Raw genomic sequence first — 15,977 nt, 5'->3', positions numbered from 1 at the left:
AATTAGTGTTTTGTGAAGGAAAAACTCTGAGTATTCTAATGACTTTTTTAAAAAATCATTTATTTGCTAGGTAAGTTCTCTTCTACACTTTATGAGACTGGTGGCTGTGATATGTCACTTGTGAATTTTGAACCAGCAACAAGAAGAGCATCTAATATCTGGTATGTGTGAAATCATTTTGGAAGAGTGTGTACTTGCATATATGTGCCATATTTAGTGTTTTTAAGCCTTTATATATAAATGTTTTAAAACATTTGTTCATATTGGCTTAATTTGTCATAGTACATTTGTCTCTAGAGAGTTAAAGTAGAATTTGTTACTTTGGAATAAAAGCATTATTCTTAAAAATTATTGTGTCTTTTAAAATGAAGTAAACATTTCCTGCTGATCTTACAGTAGGACAGTAGTTTGCATAGTTGCAAATTTAACTATAGATTTCATGATAAATATAGGATGTAAAAAAGCTTATTAGAAAAATATTTACACAACTAAATTATACCCATTCGTTTCCTTTTTCTTATGTGTAATTTAAATATTTTACATCCTTGTAAGGGTTTTATCAGGAATCTTAAACGATCAGCTTTTATTTTGTTTTAAAATTTGTTTGCCAGCTATAAGAAGGTCATATGTTACATTTAGCTTCTTTTTCCACCTTTCCTTAGGAAGGAATTATTTAAGATAACACTGATATTAGAAAAGAAAATAAGGAATTAGAAATCTTGACCATAAGACATAATTATAGTTTAGAATATGTTAAAAAAATTTTGTAAAATTTTAATATTATTGTTCATCTGTGCAAGTTGCTACTTCAAAATCCGTTATTGATTAATTAGCTCCCTGTTTTCACTAGGGTCATTTGATTCTTTTAGGATTTCCATTTAATAATGGACACACCTACTTAAAGATTACATACATCTCTGGGCAATTCACTTAGTTTTTTAAGTGTTGAGATGTTATTTAAAGCAATAGGATTTTATAGCCACATAGATGAAAGTGTCACATATCTGCTGAAAAGACGGAACATTTAGGAAACTAAATTCTTTAAACTCCTTTAGTCCAGTTTCAGAATTCATGTCAAAAATGATTAAATTGGTGTGTTAGGTGTTTTCTAACAGTAGGAGAATGCAGGAGTAGAAGTAATTAGCCTTAATATAATTCAAGACAAAAATAATTTCTTACACCATAAATGTGGTAAGGTCTCAAGTTTTGAAATGTAACCTTGACTGAACTATAGAAACTGAATTGTCATGTTCTGGGCTGTTTAGCTAAATTTATTGTGGTTCTAGGAAATATGTCAATTGCTTTCTTAAACACTTTGCATAAGAACCTTGGAATAAAGGTACTGTCATCCTATGTTACTGATGAGGAGAACTGAAATATATAAAGGTTGGATAACATGTCTAAGATCTCATTCAGTTGATGAAGAGATTTGAATACAGATACTCTAAGAGACTATATATACTCTTAATCACAGCTCTAGGAAAATAATGTCTTACATTTTGAAGTTGACATAAAAAAATGAAGACACTGTAAATATCTAGTTGTTACAAGATTTGTTTTTTTATTTTTCTATTACCTGGCAAGCTGTTTATTCCCTAAAATCTTTATCATTTTATTTTAGTGACACGGATTCTCATGTATCCAGTTCTACCTCAGTTCGATTTTATCCACATGATGTGGTAGGTTTTCCTTTATTTTTATAAAATATGTTTTCAGATTGCTGTTACACAAATCAGAAAAATACAAAATTTGTTGAAAAATATGGCAAAATACTTTCGCTGTCCCATAGTGGATCTCTTCTTAGTAGTTCTTTGTTAAACACCATGAAGTTTAATTAGCTATGTATGAATCAGTAATCACATTTTGAGGGTATATAAAGTTTTCTTTATTCACCAATGTGATAATCTGGTTGTGCCATTTTTAGTTCATTTTAAAACTTTAACTTTGAATATTATGAGATTAGTTCAGTTATTTATTGGTTGTTATTTATATCTCAGTGTGTATGTTTTGAAAGCTTAGTGATGACATCACTGTATAAAGAATATGTCACATAAAATACAGTAGAGATATTTTAAAAAGATAACAGTCTTTGCCATTGAAATTATATGTTGAAGTTGGGTGTATGGCCAGGGGCCGCCATCATCGTGGCCATTCACATGCAGGTTCCCATTAGATTCAGACAGATGGTAGAGAAATAGCGGATCCAAAAACTGGTGGGTCATTTCTTTATTCTAGCCTTGCACCCAGCAGGCAAGTAAAAAAACACACAGAGCCCCAAAACCCTCTCATTCAGTGCTCACAAAGCTACTGACACATCCGGGTTTTCCTAGAATCAAAGGCCCCCACCAGCTCAGTCACCTCTGGTTCTCCATCTGCACCCCTTCTCCCTTCTCATCTCTGCACATCCTGGCTTCTCTCTCCTTCCCCTCCATCTTGGCTACTGCTGCTTCTCCTCCTTCTGCACAAACTTTTCTTGGTGCAAAAACCCTTCCTCCAGCACACATTAGCATAACAAAGCCCCTTCCCAAGCAGGAGAGTAATCAGCAGTTTCACCTGGCAGCGCCATTCACATGGGCAGTGGCCAATTTTAACAATAAAAGTGAGCAAACCTAGAAAATACAGATTTTACAAACTCATTTGCCCAACAATTGGTAAAGACAAAATGGATGAAATCCTTATAAATAACACACGAGATATAGGGAGGTAAGTGTAGTGCTATAGGGGTTAATTATGAAGACGAAGAGTTGTGAACAGGGTTTTAAGAATTTAGATGGGAAGTTGGCTTAAAGCAAAGGTTTTCAACCAGTGGACATTTGGCAATGTCTAGAAACATTTTTGCTTGTCACAGCAGGGGGAATGCTACCAGTATCTAGTGGATAGAAGCCAGAGTGTTAAAACACCCGACAGTGGGCAGCATAACCCCACAGCTTAGAATCATCTGGCTGACAATTCATGTAGTGTTAAGGTTAGGGAACCCTGCTATAGAGCATAAGAAAAGAAGTGTTTGAGGATGTCTTTGTAAAGGCTTAGAGATAGTGGCTGTGTAGTTTTCTTAACTATAACGTGTATGTCTTTGAAAAAAGTGAAAATTGTTCCTACTTTATGCTGTGGTTTATTCTTAGAAGCTCCATAAGAAAGTAACATAGGGAAAATGGTTATTGTTTTTCTACTGCGAAGTGTATTGGAGCCTTCAGACAGCACAGTGCTGGTTCGTGCTGAGCTCAGTGCCGTGAACTGGGTTCTCTCAGAGGCAGGGGAACTGGGGAACGGAGGAGTTAAAGCTAAAAGAAACGCAATGCGGTCATTTCCTGTAGCATCTCAGACGAGCACCGGGCCAGAACAGCAAAAACAGAGTGGGGGGGTGAGGGAGGGATGTGAGAACAGTAACAACAGTGATAAGAAACTGTAGTACATGAGAGTTGAAGGCATTGGGTCCAATGCAGAGGATCTTAGATTTAACATGGGAATGAGGTTCATAGCTTAATGAGAGCTGACTATAAATGTGACAGGGAGGAGGTAAGCCACTACTGATTCACTGTAAGTGATTTTAATGTATTTACTAACTAAACAGTCATAAAATGTTAAGATTTTAAACACTTTTCCTGGTAAAAGCTTTCCAAAAGGCCTGTTAAGTTGCTTTATTTTACTTTCTATTGTACTTTCTGTAGCTGCTAGTGGTTATAACACATCCACGAGGAGTGTACCAGTATAAAAAATTAAGGGGCTTAGGTAATCGGTAACTCTGAATGGTGACTTGATGACAGATGTGTTTAGCCTTCAGCACTGACTTTCTCTTAGCTCTCTCTCCCACAGATTCGATTGAACAGACTATTGACCATCGATACAGATTTGTTGGAGCAACAAGACATTGATCTAAGCCCAGATCTGGCAGCTACTTACGGTCCAACAGAGGAAGCCGCCCAGAAGGTGAAACACTACTACCGCCTTTGGGTCCTGCCCCAGCTGTGGGTCGGCATCCACTTCGACAGGCTCACACTTCTGGCCCTGTTTGACAGGTGAGAATCTAGTGTGATAGTAAAGATATGTATAGATTTTAGTTTTAAATTGAAATGTTCCTAGTAACTCACTGACATTTTTACTTGCTTACCATGTTGGAAAATGTTTTTTATTTTGGTCCTTTTGAGATAAAATTTGAGATAAAATCAGTTCCCAAACACTGATTCTCTTGAACTCATTAAAAACCTTTTTGTGGCACTTTTAATGTATATACGAAAACCTTTTTATCATCAATAAGAATCATGCAACACTACATAAAACTCAGAGAAAATAAAGCATTAATGATTTCAGGTTATAGGTAACATAATCCTAAATATATGATAAAAGACATAAGGGGAAACTTTGTTTCCTGTCTCTTAGTACTAATCTTAATAGCAAACAGTATTAGTCTGTTATGAATGTGGTGACTAAATGCTGCATGGAATTAGCATGGAGTAGCAAAGACTGGCTTTCTCCTCTTACCTAAAACAATGACAAACAGACAAAACGCGTGAAACAATGGTTTTCAAGACATTGGAAATGAGACTACAAAGGATAGTGATTCCTGAGAGATGGGAAATAAATTATGTGAACCATACAGTTGCTCCAGCTTTTACTGGCTTGAAAGAGTTCCCAGGCTGTGACACAGTGGGGAGCGACTAACGCAGAGTCTAGCAGACTTCCTGGCGTGGAGATGGAGCTAAAGAGTCCATAGGACAGAACATCAGAGAAAGGATTGCTGCTCAGAATCTCAGATCTGCGGTGGGTTTCCTCGACTGTTTAGCAGAGTATTGACAAGTGAATTTATGTGAAGAAACTACCCGAGACCAGGGGAAGAACCATGTGAAAGAAATAGAGGGAAGTGCCCAGCATTCACACAGGCCAGGAATACTGCCTGTTCCCACCAGCAGGTGGAAGAAACTCATAATTCATATTTCATGGGCACTATGTAGCACATTCAGGAAAGTCTTGCTTTAGGAATGGGGAGTAATTAGTCCTAGTATGAGCACTATTCCACACCCACCTAATAAGTCATAAAAGTGAGACCTGAAAGGACCAAACTGTTTCCAACAAAGCTCAAGAAGACTTACAGGAATCCAGAAATTCTCAGACCCAGCAAGTTAAGAGTCACCATGTCCACCATCCAGCGGTTACCAGCTATGCAGACAAGGGATAAAACATGGTTTATAATTAGGGGCATGATAAATTAATTGAAACCAACCTGTCACTGTCACAGGTATTAGAATTAGCATTCAAAGACTTTAAAACTGTTATAACGGTACTCCATATGTTAAAAATGTTTGGTAGAGATATAGAACAAACAAAAAAGACCAAAATCAAATTTACAGAGATGAAAACTAAAGTGTCTTGAGTTGAAAACTACAACAGATGCTGGAACTATTGAATTTCCATATGCAAAAAACAAAAGAATTGTTTCCTTACCTTGCACCATATTACAAGAATTAATTTTAAATGGATCATAGGCCTTATTGTAAAACCAGAAACAGTAAAACTTATGGGAAAAAAATAAACAGAAGAAAATATGTGTGACTGGATTAGGCAAAATTTTAGATGTAACACCCAAAAAATAAGATGAGTAAGAGCAAATTGATAAATTGGATTATCAAAATTGAAGACTAAAGAAAGCCAGGGGTAGAGCACGAGTTCATGTCTAGCAGTGTTGACAGTATGTGGTATAGCAGGATTGACGAGGGTCATTGGATTCAGCAAATCTGTAATTCCACAACTGCCTTACAAGATCAGTGGAAATACCAGTGTTTTTTGTTTTGAAAATATGACAAAACTTTTTTTTTAAGCACAAGAGAGAGACAGACAGACAGACATGCAGGCAGAGAGACAGGGACAGACAGGTAGGGAAAGAGATGAGAACGATCAACTCATAGTTATGGCACCTTTGTTGTTCATTGATTGCTTTCTCACATGTGCCTTTATTTATTTTAACGAGAGAGACAGAGAGAGGGACAGACGGATAGGAAGGGAGAAAGTTGAGAAGTATAAATTCTGCGTTGCGGCACCTTAGTTGTTCATTGATTGCATTCTCATAATGTGCCTTGACTGGGGGGCTCTAACCAAGCCAGTGACCCCTTGCTCAAGCCAGCAACCCTGGGCTCAAGCCAGCGACCCCATGCTCAAGCTGGCGACCGGGGGTTTTCAAGCCTAGGTTCTTTGCGTCCCAGGCTGATGCTCTATGCACTGTGTCACCACCTGGTTAGGCTCTCATGTGTACCTTGACTGGGGATCTCCATCTGAGCCAGTGACCCCCTTGCTCAAACCAGCAACCTTGGGCTTAAGCCATTGACCTTGCGCTTCAAGCCAGTGTGACCTTTGGGCTCAAGCCAGCGACCCTGTGCTCAAGCTGGTGAGCCCGTGCTCAAGCCGGATGAGATGGGGAAAATGAAGCCACCTGGTATCAAAATTGGTCACAAGTTTTAACATATAGAATAACAACTTTTAATTTTTTAGAAACGGTTTTTGAGATTTTGTTTCACTCTATAGCTCTTTGCCATCAAAATTGTTTTTTTGCCACAAATTGACAGCTAGAAAAAGATGTTGAGAAAAGTAAATTTTTTTAAATAGAACTTAAAACTATATTGTGCATTAAAATAAAAACTTCACAATGCATTGTAGTATGCTTTATTTGCACATAAGAATTTGTTTTAATTTCCTACATAAACAAGTTTCTTTTTCAGTGTGTCCCAAAATCTTATTCAAACCCAGTACAAGAACCATTTTAGCATGCATAGTATGAACTTCCTATCGATGCCTTCCCTTATTTCACTCTGATTAATTTTTATATTGATGATATACTAACTCATAAATTTTCCTGTCTACAGAAACCGAGAGATCTTAGAAAATGTGTTAGCTGTCATCCTGGCTATTCTTGTAGCATTTTTGGGATCTGTCCTTCTCATACAAGGCTTCTTCAGAGACATCTGGGTCTTCCAGTTCTGCCTGGTGATAGCCAGCTGTCAGTACTCACTACTTAAGGTACCAGCATCTCTCTTCTTTTCAGACTATGGGATAATATTTGTGTTAAAAGGTAGAAGGTTTCACATAATTAATTCACTGAATTATAGTAAGGATATTAATTTTTAAATTTATTTTTGTTAGACGTTTACATTAGATTGGGAAAGGAATAAAAGGGACAGAACTTTAAAAAATAGTGATATGTAAATGAAGCATCCTTAAAGCTACATTTGCTATTAAAAGAAAATATTTGGGCATTTAGTACAAATAAGAATTTGCGCTTTTGAAATTTATTTCTTGTCAGTTTATCAACATTAACTCTCCCGCATCTATATTTTAAGTCTTTTATTCTGTAGATGAAATTCATATTAAGCTCTATCATTGACATATCCAATAATGTCAAAACTAGTGTATGTGTATATATATATATATATTCCTTTAAGACATTGGAAACAGGAGATTGGTGTCTGTTTACTGTTATTTTAAGACTGGCTGTAAAATATCAAAATTAATCAACTTTAACCTTGCTAAAAATGGGGGAATCTAGTACCAGAATTTTTACCTTTTGTGCAAAATCTGTGGACTGACTGTTAACATGGACTGTTGTTTTTCCTTTCTTTCTTCACTAGTGAAATAGTCTTGTTTGTATTGGTTATTTGCCTGATTTATGCTCACATGAAGAACACTCGCCCACCCTGAAATTTATTTATTTATTTATTTATTTATTCATTCATTCAATTGAATTTATTGGGGTGACACTGGCTAACAAAATTACCATATACAAGTTTTAGGTGCCCAATTCTACAACTCATTTCTGTACACCATATTGTGTGCCCCCCCCCCAAGTCAGGTCTCCATCCATCACCATTTAAACCATCCCCCCACCCCATCCCCCCACCATCTCCTCCCTGAAAACTATTTACTTAGTTCTCTTCATACCATCAGCTGTTCAGATGTTTATAGATAGGCATCTGGGATAAGCCACCTATGTCAACTGTTCTGTTTCTTGAGGACCCATTCATACTTTTTCCTCATTGCAGTATTGAAATTACACTTTTTGTGATTGCTAATAATCTCAAATTGCCAAATCTATGCCCTTCTCTTAGGCTTCGTTCTCTGTGAGTATTCACTCAACACCTATGAGTACTATCTTGTGTTTTTATACTCTCCTCATTGTTGTCTGAGACTTTATACTACCCTGATGATTAGCCAACTTTTCAGATAGCTGTATTTTCCTTTGTTGATCCCTCCTTGTTCTTTTGACCACCTCTTCATTTATGAGAATTCTCTAGGGTTCTCTTCTCAGCTTGCAGTTCCTTGCCAGTGAAGTCATACTATTTTATTGTTTTATTGCTTTTATTTGTTGTCCCTGTATATATGATTTATGTCCAGATTTATATCTCAAAGTCTTCACTTTTCGTCCAAGGTTTAGTCCTGTATCTAACAGGCATTTGGCACATTTAAAAAATACCACACCATCATCTTCTGATATTTTCCTTTCCCAATTGCATTGCTTTTGACAATAGCATACCAACTCAAAATCTTAGAGCTTCTACTCCTTCCAAGTGTCTTTGATTCAATGTGGTGATACTATGTTAAAATTTCTGGCCTTTGTTCCTGCTCCCCATTTCAACAACCTTAATTTATTTCTTCATTGGCTTAAACCAGTGGTAGTCAACCTGGTCCCTACTGCCCACTAGTGGGTGTTTCAGCTTTCATGGTGGGCGGTAGTGGAGCAACCAAAGTATAAATAAAAAGATAGATTTAACTATAGCAAGTTGTTTTATAAAGATTTATTCTGCCAAACTTAACGAAAATCTGACATAAAGTACTTGGTAAGTAATTATTATTATATGCTTTAACTTGCTGTAACTCTACTTTATAAATTTTATAAAGTAAAGTTACTTCTCTACTTTATAAATCACAATTACTGTGGAACCGGTGGGCGGTTAGAAAATTTCACTACTAACAGAGATACAAAAGTGGGCTGTAGGTATAAAAAGGTTGACTACCCCTGGCTTAAACCATTTAAATTTATTCCCTGTTTCCAGTGTTTCCTTGCCATTAGTTATGTATACTGCTTTTAGGTTACTGTGGTTAGATATGGAAAAGGTATAATATTACTGAGATGTCTTAAAATTAGTTAATGAAAAGAATAGTAATGTCATCAACAGAAATAAGAAAGAGCCGAAGAGAAGCTTTTAGAGGCTAGCTGTTGGGATTGAAAGAATTTAAAGATAACTTCGTCTTACATCCAGCAAAGGGCCACATGCCAAACTCATTGAGCTTGATCCAATCTGGAATTCTAGGATGGTGATTGATCATCCTAGTGAAATTGTTGGGTATGCTATTGGAAATGGACTAGGACTTGGGAGAAATGTCATTATTTGGGAAGTAATAATACGTTTGGACATTTTTATGGAAAGCTGATAAAATCTTTTACAAGGATATTGCCTAACTTATTTGATGATCTTGATATGAAAATGCAATAATATATTTAATACAAATACCACTGAATTGTTTATTAAACTTGGAATTTGTGGGCAGAGCAAGAACTCTTTTAATAAGCAAACCCATATTTTGTGCATTTCCCGAATGGAATGATGCTACATAAGAAAGCATTCTTATACATTAAGATTAACCACTATGCTGTGCATCTGAAACTCGTACAAACTAATATAGAATGTAAACTGTAATTGAAAAATCAGATATTTTAAGAAAGAAAAAATTCTGTTGTCACATACTCAGTCGTAATGAGCCAAGCGATAAGATGGATCTATCTACCATATACCATTTCCGAAACGTTAAACTAGGTGCAAATGATTAATTAGCCATAATAAGTTTAAAAGTTAGGAAAGATTGAAATGTTTTATAATACCACAATGACACCGTTGCCTGGAGATGTTTTGTCTTCTGTTGATGATTCAACAGAATTAATATAGGTCATTTCCTAGCTGTGGAAAATTTACTTCAAATTATTTGAGGCATTTAAAAGTTGCTTTTAAAACTACCAGGACTTCAGTAGTATAATCTGTTTTTCTGTTTCATTTTTAGAGTGTTCAACCAGATTCTTCTTCCCCCAGACATGTAAGTCACTAATATGCCTGCAACTCATGGTTCTTTAACATTCATCAAATCTTTTTTAGATCATATATCATATTGAATTAAGATTTATGTTATTGTATTCTCATCTAAGTTTTGACACTACTAGAAATATAGGTGATTTTTTTTTTTTTAAATGATTTATTTTTTATTTATTTTTATTTTTTTTTATTTTTTACAGAGACAGAGAGAGAGTCAGAGGGATAGACAGGGACAGACAGACAGGAATGGAGACAGATGAGAAGCATCAATCATTAGTTTTTCGTTGCGTGTTGCGACTTCTTAGTTGTTCATTGATTGCTTTCTCATATGTGCCTTGACTGCGGGCCTTCAGCAGACTGAGTAACCCCTTGCTGGAGCCAGCGACACTGGGTCCAAGCTGGTGAGTTTTTGCTCAAGCCAGATGAGCCCATGCTCAAGCTGGTGACCTCGGGGTCTCGAACCTGGGTCCTTCAACATCCCAGTACAACGCTCTATCCACTGCGCCACCTCCTGGTCAGGCTATAGGTGATTTATTAACATGAAATGAAATGGCATTGTAATTGTGGACTCTAAATATTGGTTGAAAATGAACATAATAATTCACTTTTTGACAGCCAATTTTAGGAGGAGGTTATCAATAGGTAGACATGTTTTATATAAACTCATGATTATTTGATAACTTGCATCTAATAAATTTTGAACAATAAGTCTTGAATAAGTATTAAAGGAAGTTTGAAGTAGGAAAAGCTTTACATTATTTTGCTTAAGTAATCATTAGAAGCAACAACAAAGAAGTACTACATTTATCTGGTGTTTAAACCCATGGACACTAACTAAAGAGGTTAAAAATCTTGTTATTCATTTTGTGACTTTAGACAAAATTATTAGCTGCCTAACACTATTTATTGTAAAGCATGATTCAGTTTTAGACCTTACCATAGAATATTTTAATGGAAGGACTGAAAGTCATTCTCTTTAAAGTAATTCAAGATCAGACTCCAACAACAGTTTATAGTGAGGCCTTTCTTTCTTGAATATAGTTATTTTTACCCATACACTGGGGCACTTAATGATAGTTGATGAACCAAACTAAGCAAGGAGGCGCACATGATTTTCTTTCAACTGTTTGTTTATTATTTTGTAAGAATGCTTTTGAAGTGTAATGATACATGCAAGTACTAGCCCTAATTTTTTATTTTGAAATAATTTCCGACTTAGGGAAAATTTGCAAGGATTGTACAAAGAATTCCTGATGTTGTTCACCCAGATCCCTGTGTAAACATTTCATCATATTTGCTTATTCCCTTTCTAGTTTTCCTCCCCCCCACCCTCCCCACGCTGTTCCTCTCTCTCACTCTCCCAACACACACACACACACACACACACACACTCACACACACTCTCTCTCTCTCTCTCTCTCTCCCCCCCCTCCCCCCCAAACTGTTTGAGAATGAATTGTAGATATGATGTCCCTATACCTCTATGTACCTTACTTAGTCTGTGTCTCCTAGAAACAAAGGCATTTCTTTACATCAATTCAATATAATTATCAGAATCAAGACATTAACACTGATACAATACTATTTTCTAAGCTATAGTTCTTACTTAGATTTTTCTATTTTCTCAATTGGCAATAAAAAAATCCCTGATTATGCATTTGATTTTTTTAACCTGCTTTAATCTGAAGTAGTTCCTTTATCTTTCATGCTGTTGGAATTTTTGGTAGATTTGGTAGTTATTTTATAGACCACCCCTCAGTTGGTCTGATGTTTCTTCTTGATTGGGTACTGGCCATGCTTTTTTGGTAGGAGCACTGAGAATGTGATATGTTCCCAGTGCATCACTTCAGGAAGCACATGATGTTGATTTATGCTTTTGTTGGTGATATTAGCCTTCAGATTTTGATAAAGGGTAGTTAGTGTTTACATAGTTTTCTTTTTTTTAATTTAAGTGAGAGGAGGGGAGATAGAGAGATAGACTCCCATATGCACCCCAACCTTGATCCACCTAGTGAGTGACCCCTGTCTTGGGCAGATGCTCGGCCCATTTGGGCCCATTCTCTCAACCTACCTATTTTTAGTGCCTGAGGCAGAGGCTCCATAGAGCCATCCTCAACACCCAGGGCCATTGTGTTGGAATCAATTGAGCCATGGTTGCAAGAGGAGAAGAGGGGGGGAGGATGATGAGGAGAAGCAAATGGTTGCTTCTCCTGTGTGCCCTGACTGGGAATCAAACCTGGGACTTCTGCACACTGGGTTGAAGCTCTACCACTGAGCCAGCTGGCCAGGGCCTTTGCACAGTTTTTAACCAATGCAATATCATTGTGGGCTGGATACTTTGTTTTGGGCGAGGGTGCTGTCTTGTGCATTATACAATAGTTAGCTTTATCTCTTACCTCTATTCACTAGATGTCAGTAGTACCCTCACCCCAACTGTGACAACCAGCATGTCTCCAGACATTGCTAATGTCTCGTGGGGGTCAAAGTTCCCTCTCATTTCTTTGAGAACCAGTCCTCTTCTGTAATATTACACTATTTTTCTCTTGTGGTTAATACATATCTCATGGGGGGAGATACTTAGAGATTATACCTTTGTCCACTTGCCCCTCAGATTTCCACCCATTTGTTTTTATTATTATTTGTTTATATTATTAAAGTTGTTTCACCTGCTTTTAATATCTATTGAAATTTCTTGCTTGAACCATCATTTGATTGTTGCCCAATAGCGAGTCTATAATTCCATTATTCCCTCTACATTTATTTGACTTTTTATTTTATGTAATAAATTTTCCTTTTGTCTTTTTTTTCCGTTTTGTATTGATGTAGATTCATGGATTTTTATTTTATCCAATTGACGACATATAATGTTGCTCTCATTATTTCTTTTGATGCTCAAAGCTGTTTCTGATTTGGACATTGGGAGTCCATCAGTCTGCCTTCATTCTTACCATACTTTAAGTACTTTTTTTTTTTTTTTTGTATAGCAGTGTTTTCTAAGCTCATCTTATACTTTACTTATTCTACCCTGAAACCAGCCTTTTCTATGTGGAACCCTGTTTTCTTTTTTTTTTTTTAAGTGAGTAATGGTATTTATAAACTAAGATATGAAGGGTAGTAATCTATGTTACTAGAATGTCATTGCTTCTAGGTCCTCTTGTTGGGTAAAGCTAGGAAATATATGTATTTATATACATATGTACACACACACACACACACACACGCAGTTGACCCTTGAACAACTCGGGCTTGAATTTGTGCATGGGTCCACTTATGCACAACTTTTTTTAACTTTTATTTTTTTATTAAGTGAGAGGCGGGGAGGCAGTGAGACAGACTTCCGCATGTGCCCTGACGGGGATTCATCCAGCAAGCCCCCTACCAGGCAGTTCTCTACCCTTCTGGGGCTGCTGCTTCATTGCTCTGCAACTGAGCTATTTTAGCATCTGAGACGAGGCCATGGAGCCATCCTCAGTGCCCAGGGCCAACTTGGTCGAACCAAGCCATGGCTGTGGGTGGGGAAGAGAGAGAGAGAGAGAAGGGAGAGGGGTGGAGAAGCAGATGGTTGCTTCTGTGTGCCCTGACTGAGAATTGAACCTGGGACTTACACACACCAGGCCGATGCTCTACTGCTGAGCCAACTGGCCAGGGCCAATTTTTATTTTCTTTTAAAAACTTTTTTTTATTGAATTAATTGGGCTGACATTGGTTAATAAAATTATACAGGATTCAAGTACACACTTCTCCAATACATGTTCCGTATATTGTATTGTGTATTCACCACCCCAAGTCAAGTCTCCCTCGGTCACCATCTGCTGACCCTCTACCCCCTGTTCCTCCCCTCACCCTCCTTTCCCTCCTGCAATCCCCACACTTTGTCTGTCTTTAAATGTCTTTTTCTTTGCTTGATCTCGTCACCTTTTTCACCCAGCTACAGATTTTTTCCATTAAATACTGTCAATATATTTTCTTTTTCTATTGATTACCTTAATAACATTTTCTTTTCTAGCTTACTTTACTGTAACAATACAGCATATAGCACATATAACATACAGAATATGTGTGAATCAGTGTTTATGTTATTGGTAAGGCTTCGGTTAACAGTAGGCTATTAGTAGTTAAGTTTTGGGGGAGTCAAAAGTTATAGCAGATTTTCAACTGGGTGGGGGGGTATCTGTGCCCCCAACTCTTCATGAGTTGTTTCAAGATCACCTTTATACTCACATGCACTCACACACATTACACACACATCTACTTATATCTATCGATATACATATTAAAAATAGTGAGCTCGTACTGATACCTCTAATTCAATTCACTACTATCACATGATTTATTCAGTTTTTTCTCCTTTCCATATTTGTTCTCTTTTGTAGCAGTCAGAAACCAGTCTTTCCTATGAAAGCATTTTGAATCATTAGAATGTAAGCCATCAAAGATCTCAGTAGCTAGTTTTGACTCTTAAAATCAACTAAACTGCCTTCTTTTTAAATATCATTTCTCAGGGTCATAATCGTATCATTGCCTACAGCAGACCAGTTTATTTCTGTCTATGTTGTGGTCTTATTTGGCTCTTGGATTACGGAAGCAGAAACCTTACTACAGCCAAGTTCAAATTATATGGAATAACTTTCACCAATCCACTGGTACTTATATCAGCCAGGGATTTAGTTATAGGTGAGTCATCTTTAAAGTATCTCAGATCTTAACATTAATTTATTTGTATATGAACAGTTTACTGATAAATAGATCAATTATATAAATAAAAATAGTTTTAATAGGCTTCTTTTGTTGTTTATTGTAATCCTCTCAGTAAGGAACAGAACTATAAGACTATTAGGAGTCAAGAAAAGCTTTGATGCACAAATACAGTGATTCTTCTGTTCTTGGGGATGATGATGAAAGGTTTCCTTTGGATTCTAGAGCTCAGGTGCCTATTATGTGAAATTGGTTGAAACCATTTTTAAAGCTGTAATAGTTGAAAAGGTTATTTAATACCTAATCAGTTATATATAGAGAAATAATATAATTGCTTTGTAATTTATGTTAATTTTGGATTACTTTTTATTATTTTATGATCTTAAATGAACAAAATGACGGATGAGGTATACTAGTTTTAATATACTTTTCTCTCTTTCTACAGTGTTTACACTCTGTTTCCCAGTAGTGTTTTTTGTTGGTCTCCTGCCTCAGGTGAATACATTTGTAATGTACCTTTGTGAACAATTGGATATTCATATCTTTGGCGGTAATGGTGAGTACTTCCTCATAGAAGTTAAAGTTTGACAGTTTGCAGTATTACTTTTACAGACCATTAAGTAGTAAACTGAAAATTAAAGTGCTTTTTAAATTTTTGTTTTAGAATTGAAATTAGAAAGAACAATACACTTATTTGATATTTATAGATAGGGAAAAGCAACCAAGTCTGCTACATCAGTGAGAGATACAAGAATATTGGAGTTGATTTGTAAGAGGTGATAAGATACTGTTGTCTAAAACATAGATATATTGAGTTTACATGGAACCTGCATAGACTTATGAAGTAGTTATAAATGATTATCTATCCCAAAATGAGCCCTCATACATGATGTTATATTTAGATTTTGAATTTGCATATGCATTTGGTTTGTCTGTGTATTTGGTTTTAGTGCTTTAGCTTCAAAACAGGGACACCAAAATCAGAATGCTTTTATTAAAAGCATTTTACTAAATAAGCTTGTTAGAAATACCTCTGTTTTTAAAGTAGACTGTGTGCATATGAATTAAAAAACTTACAGGTGTATTCCCTATTATATGTATATTTCATTTTCAAAATAACTAAGACCAGTATTATACTGGAATAGAGATGATTTGTATACCTTGAAAATAACTCTATGGGCAACCACCGTGGATAAAATATACCCTTACTTGGTT

General features: G+C 36.2%; 1 protein-coding gene across 6 annotated transcripts in view; it reads left to right on the top strand.

Annotated features, from left to right (window-relative positions):
* The window catches only part of PCNX1 (pecanex 1), a 167,372-nt gene that overhangs the window by 96,166 nt on the left and 55,229 nt on the right, over nucleotides 1-15,977 (top strand). For 4 of the 6 annotated variants that reach the window (XM_066342393.1, XM_066342389.1, XM_066342390.1 and 1 more), the window contains 7 exons: nucleotides 71-161; nucleotides 1,622-1,679; nucleotides 3,799-4,016; nucleotides 6,852-7,005; nucleotides 10,039-10,071; nucleotides 14,570-14,741; nucleotides 15,208-15,318. In XM_066342393.1, coding sequence (XP_066198490.1) covers nucleotides 71-161; nucleotides 1,622-1,679; nucleotides 3,799-4,016; nucleotides 6,852-7,005; nucleotides 10,039-10,071; nucleotides 14,570-14,741; nucleotides 15,208-15,318 — 837 coding nt within the window. The remainder of the gene's footprint in view (nucleotides 1-70; nucleotides 162-1,621; nucleotides 1,680-3,798; nucleotides 4,017-6,851; nucleotides 7,006-10,038; nucleotides 10,072-14,569; nucleotides 14,742-15,207; nucleotides 15,319-15,977) is intronic. The other 2 variants (XM_066342394.1, XM_066342392.1) reach the window with 1 other exon arrangement.

This window comes from Saccopteryx leptura, chromosome 6 (assembly GCF_036850995.1).
Source record: "Saccopteryx leptura isolate mSacLep1 chromosome 6, mSacLep1_pri_phased_curated, whole genome shotgun sequence".
Lineage (NCBI taxonomy): Eukaryota > Metazoa > Chordata > Mammalia > Chiroptera > Emballonuridae > Saccopteryx > Saccopteryx leptura.
This window is presented reverse-complemented; position numbering and strand designations above follow the sequence as displayed.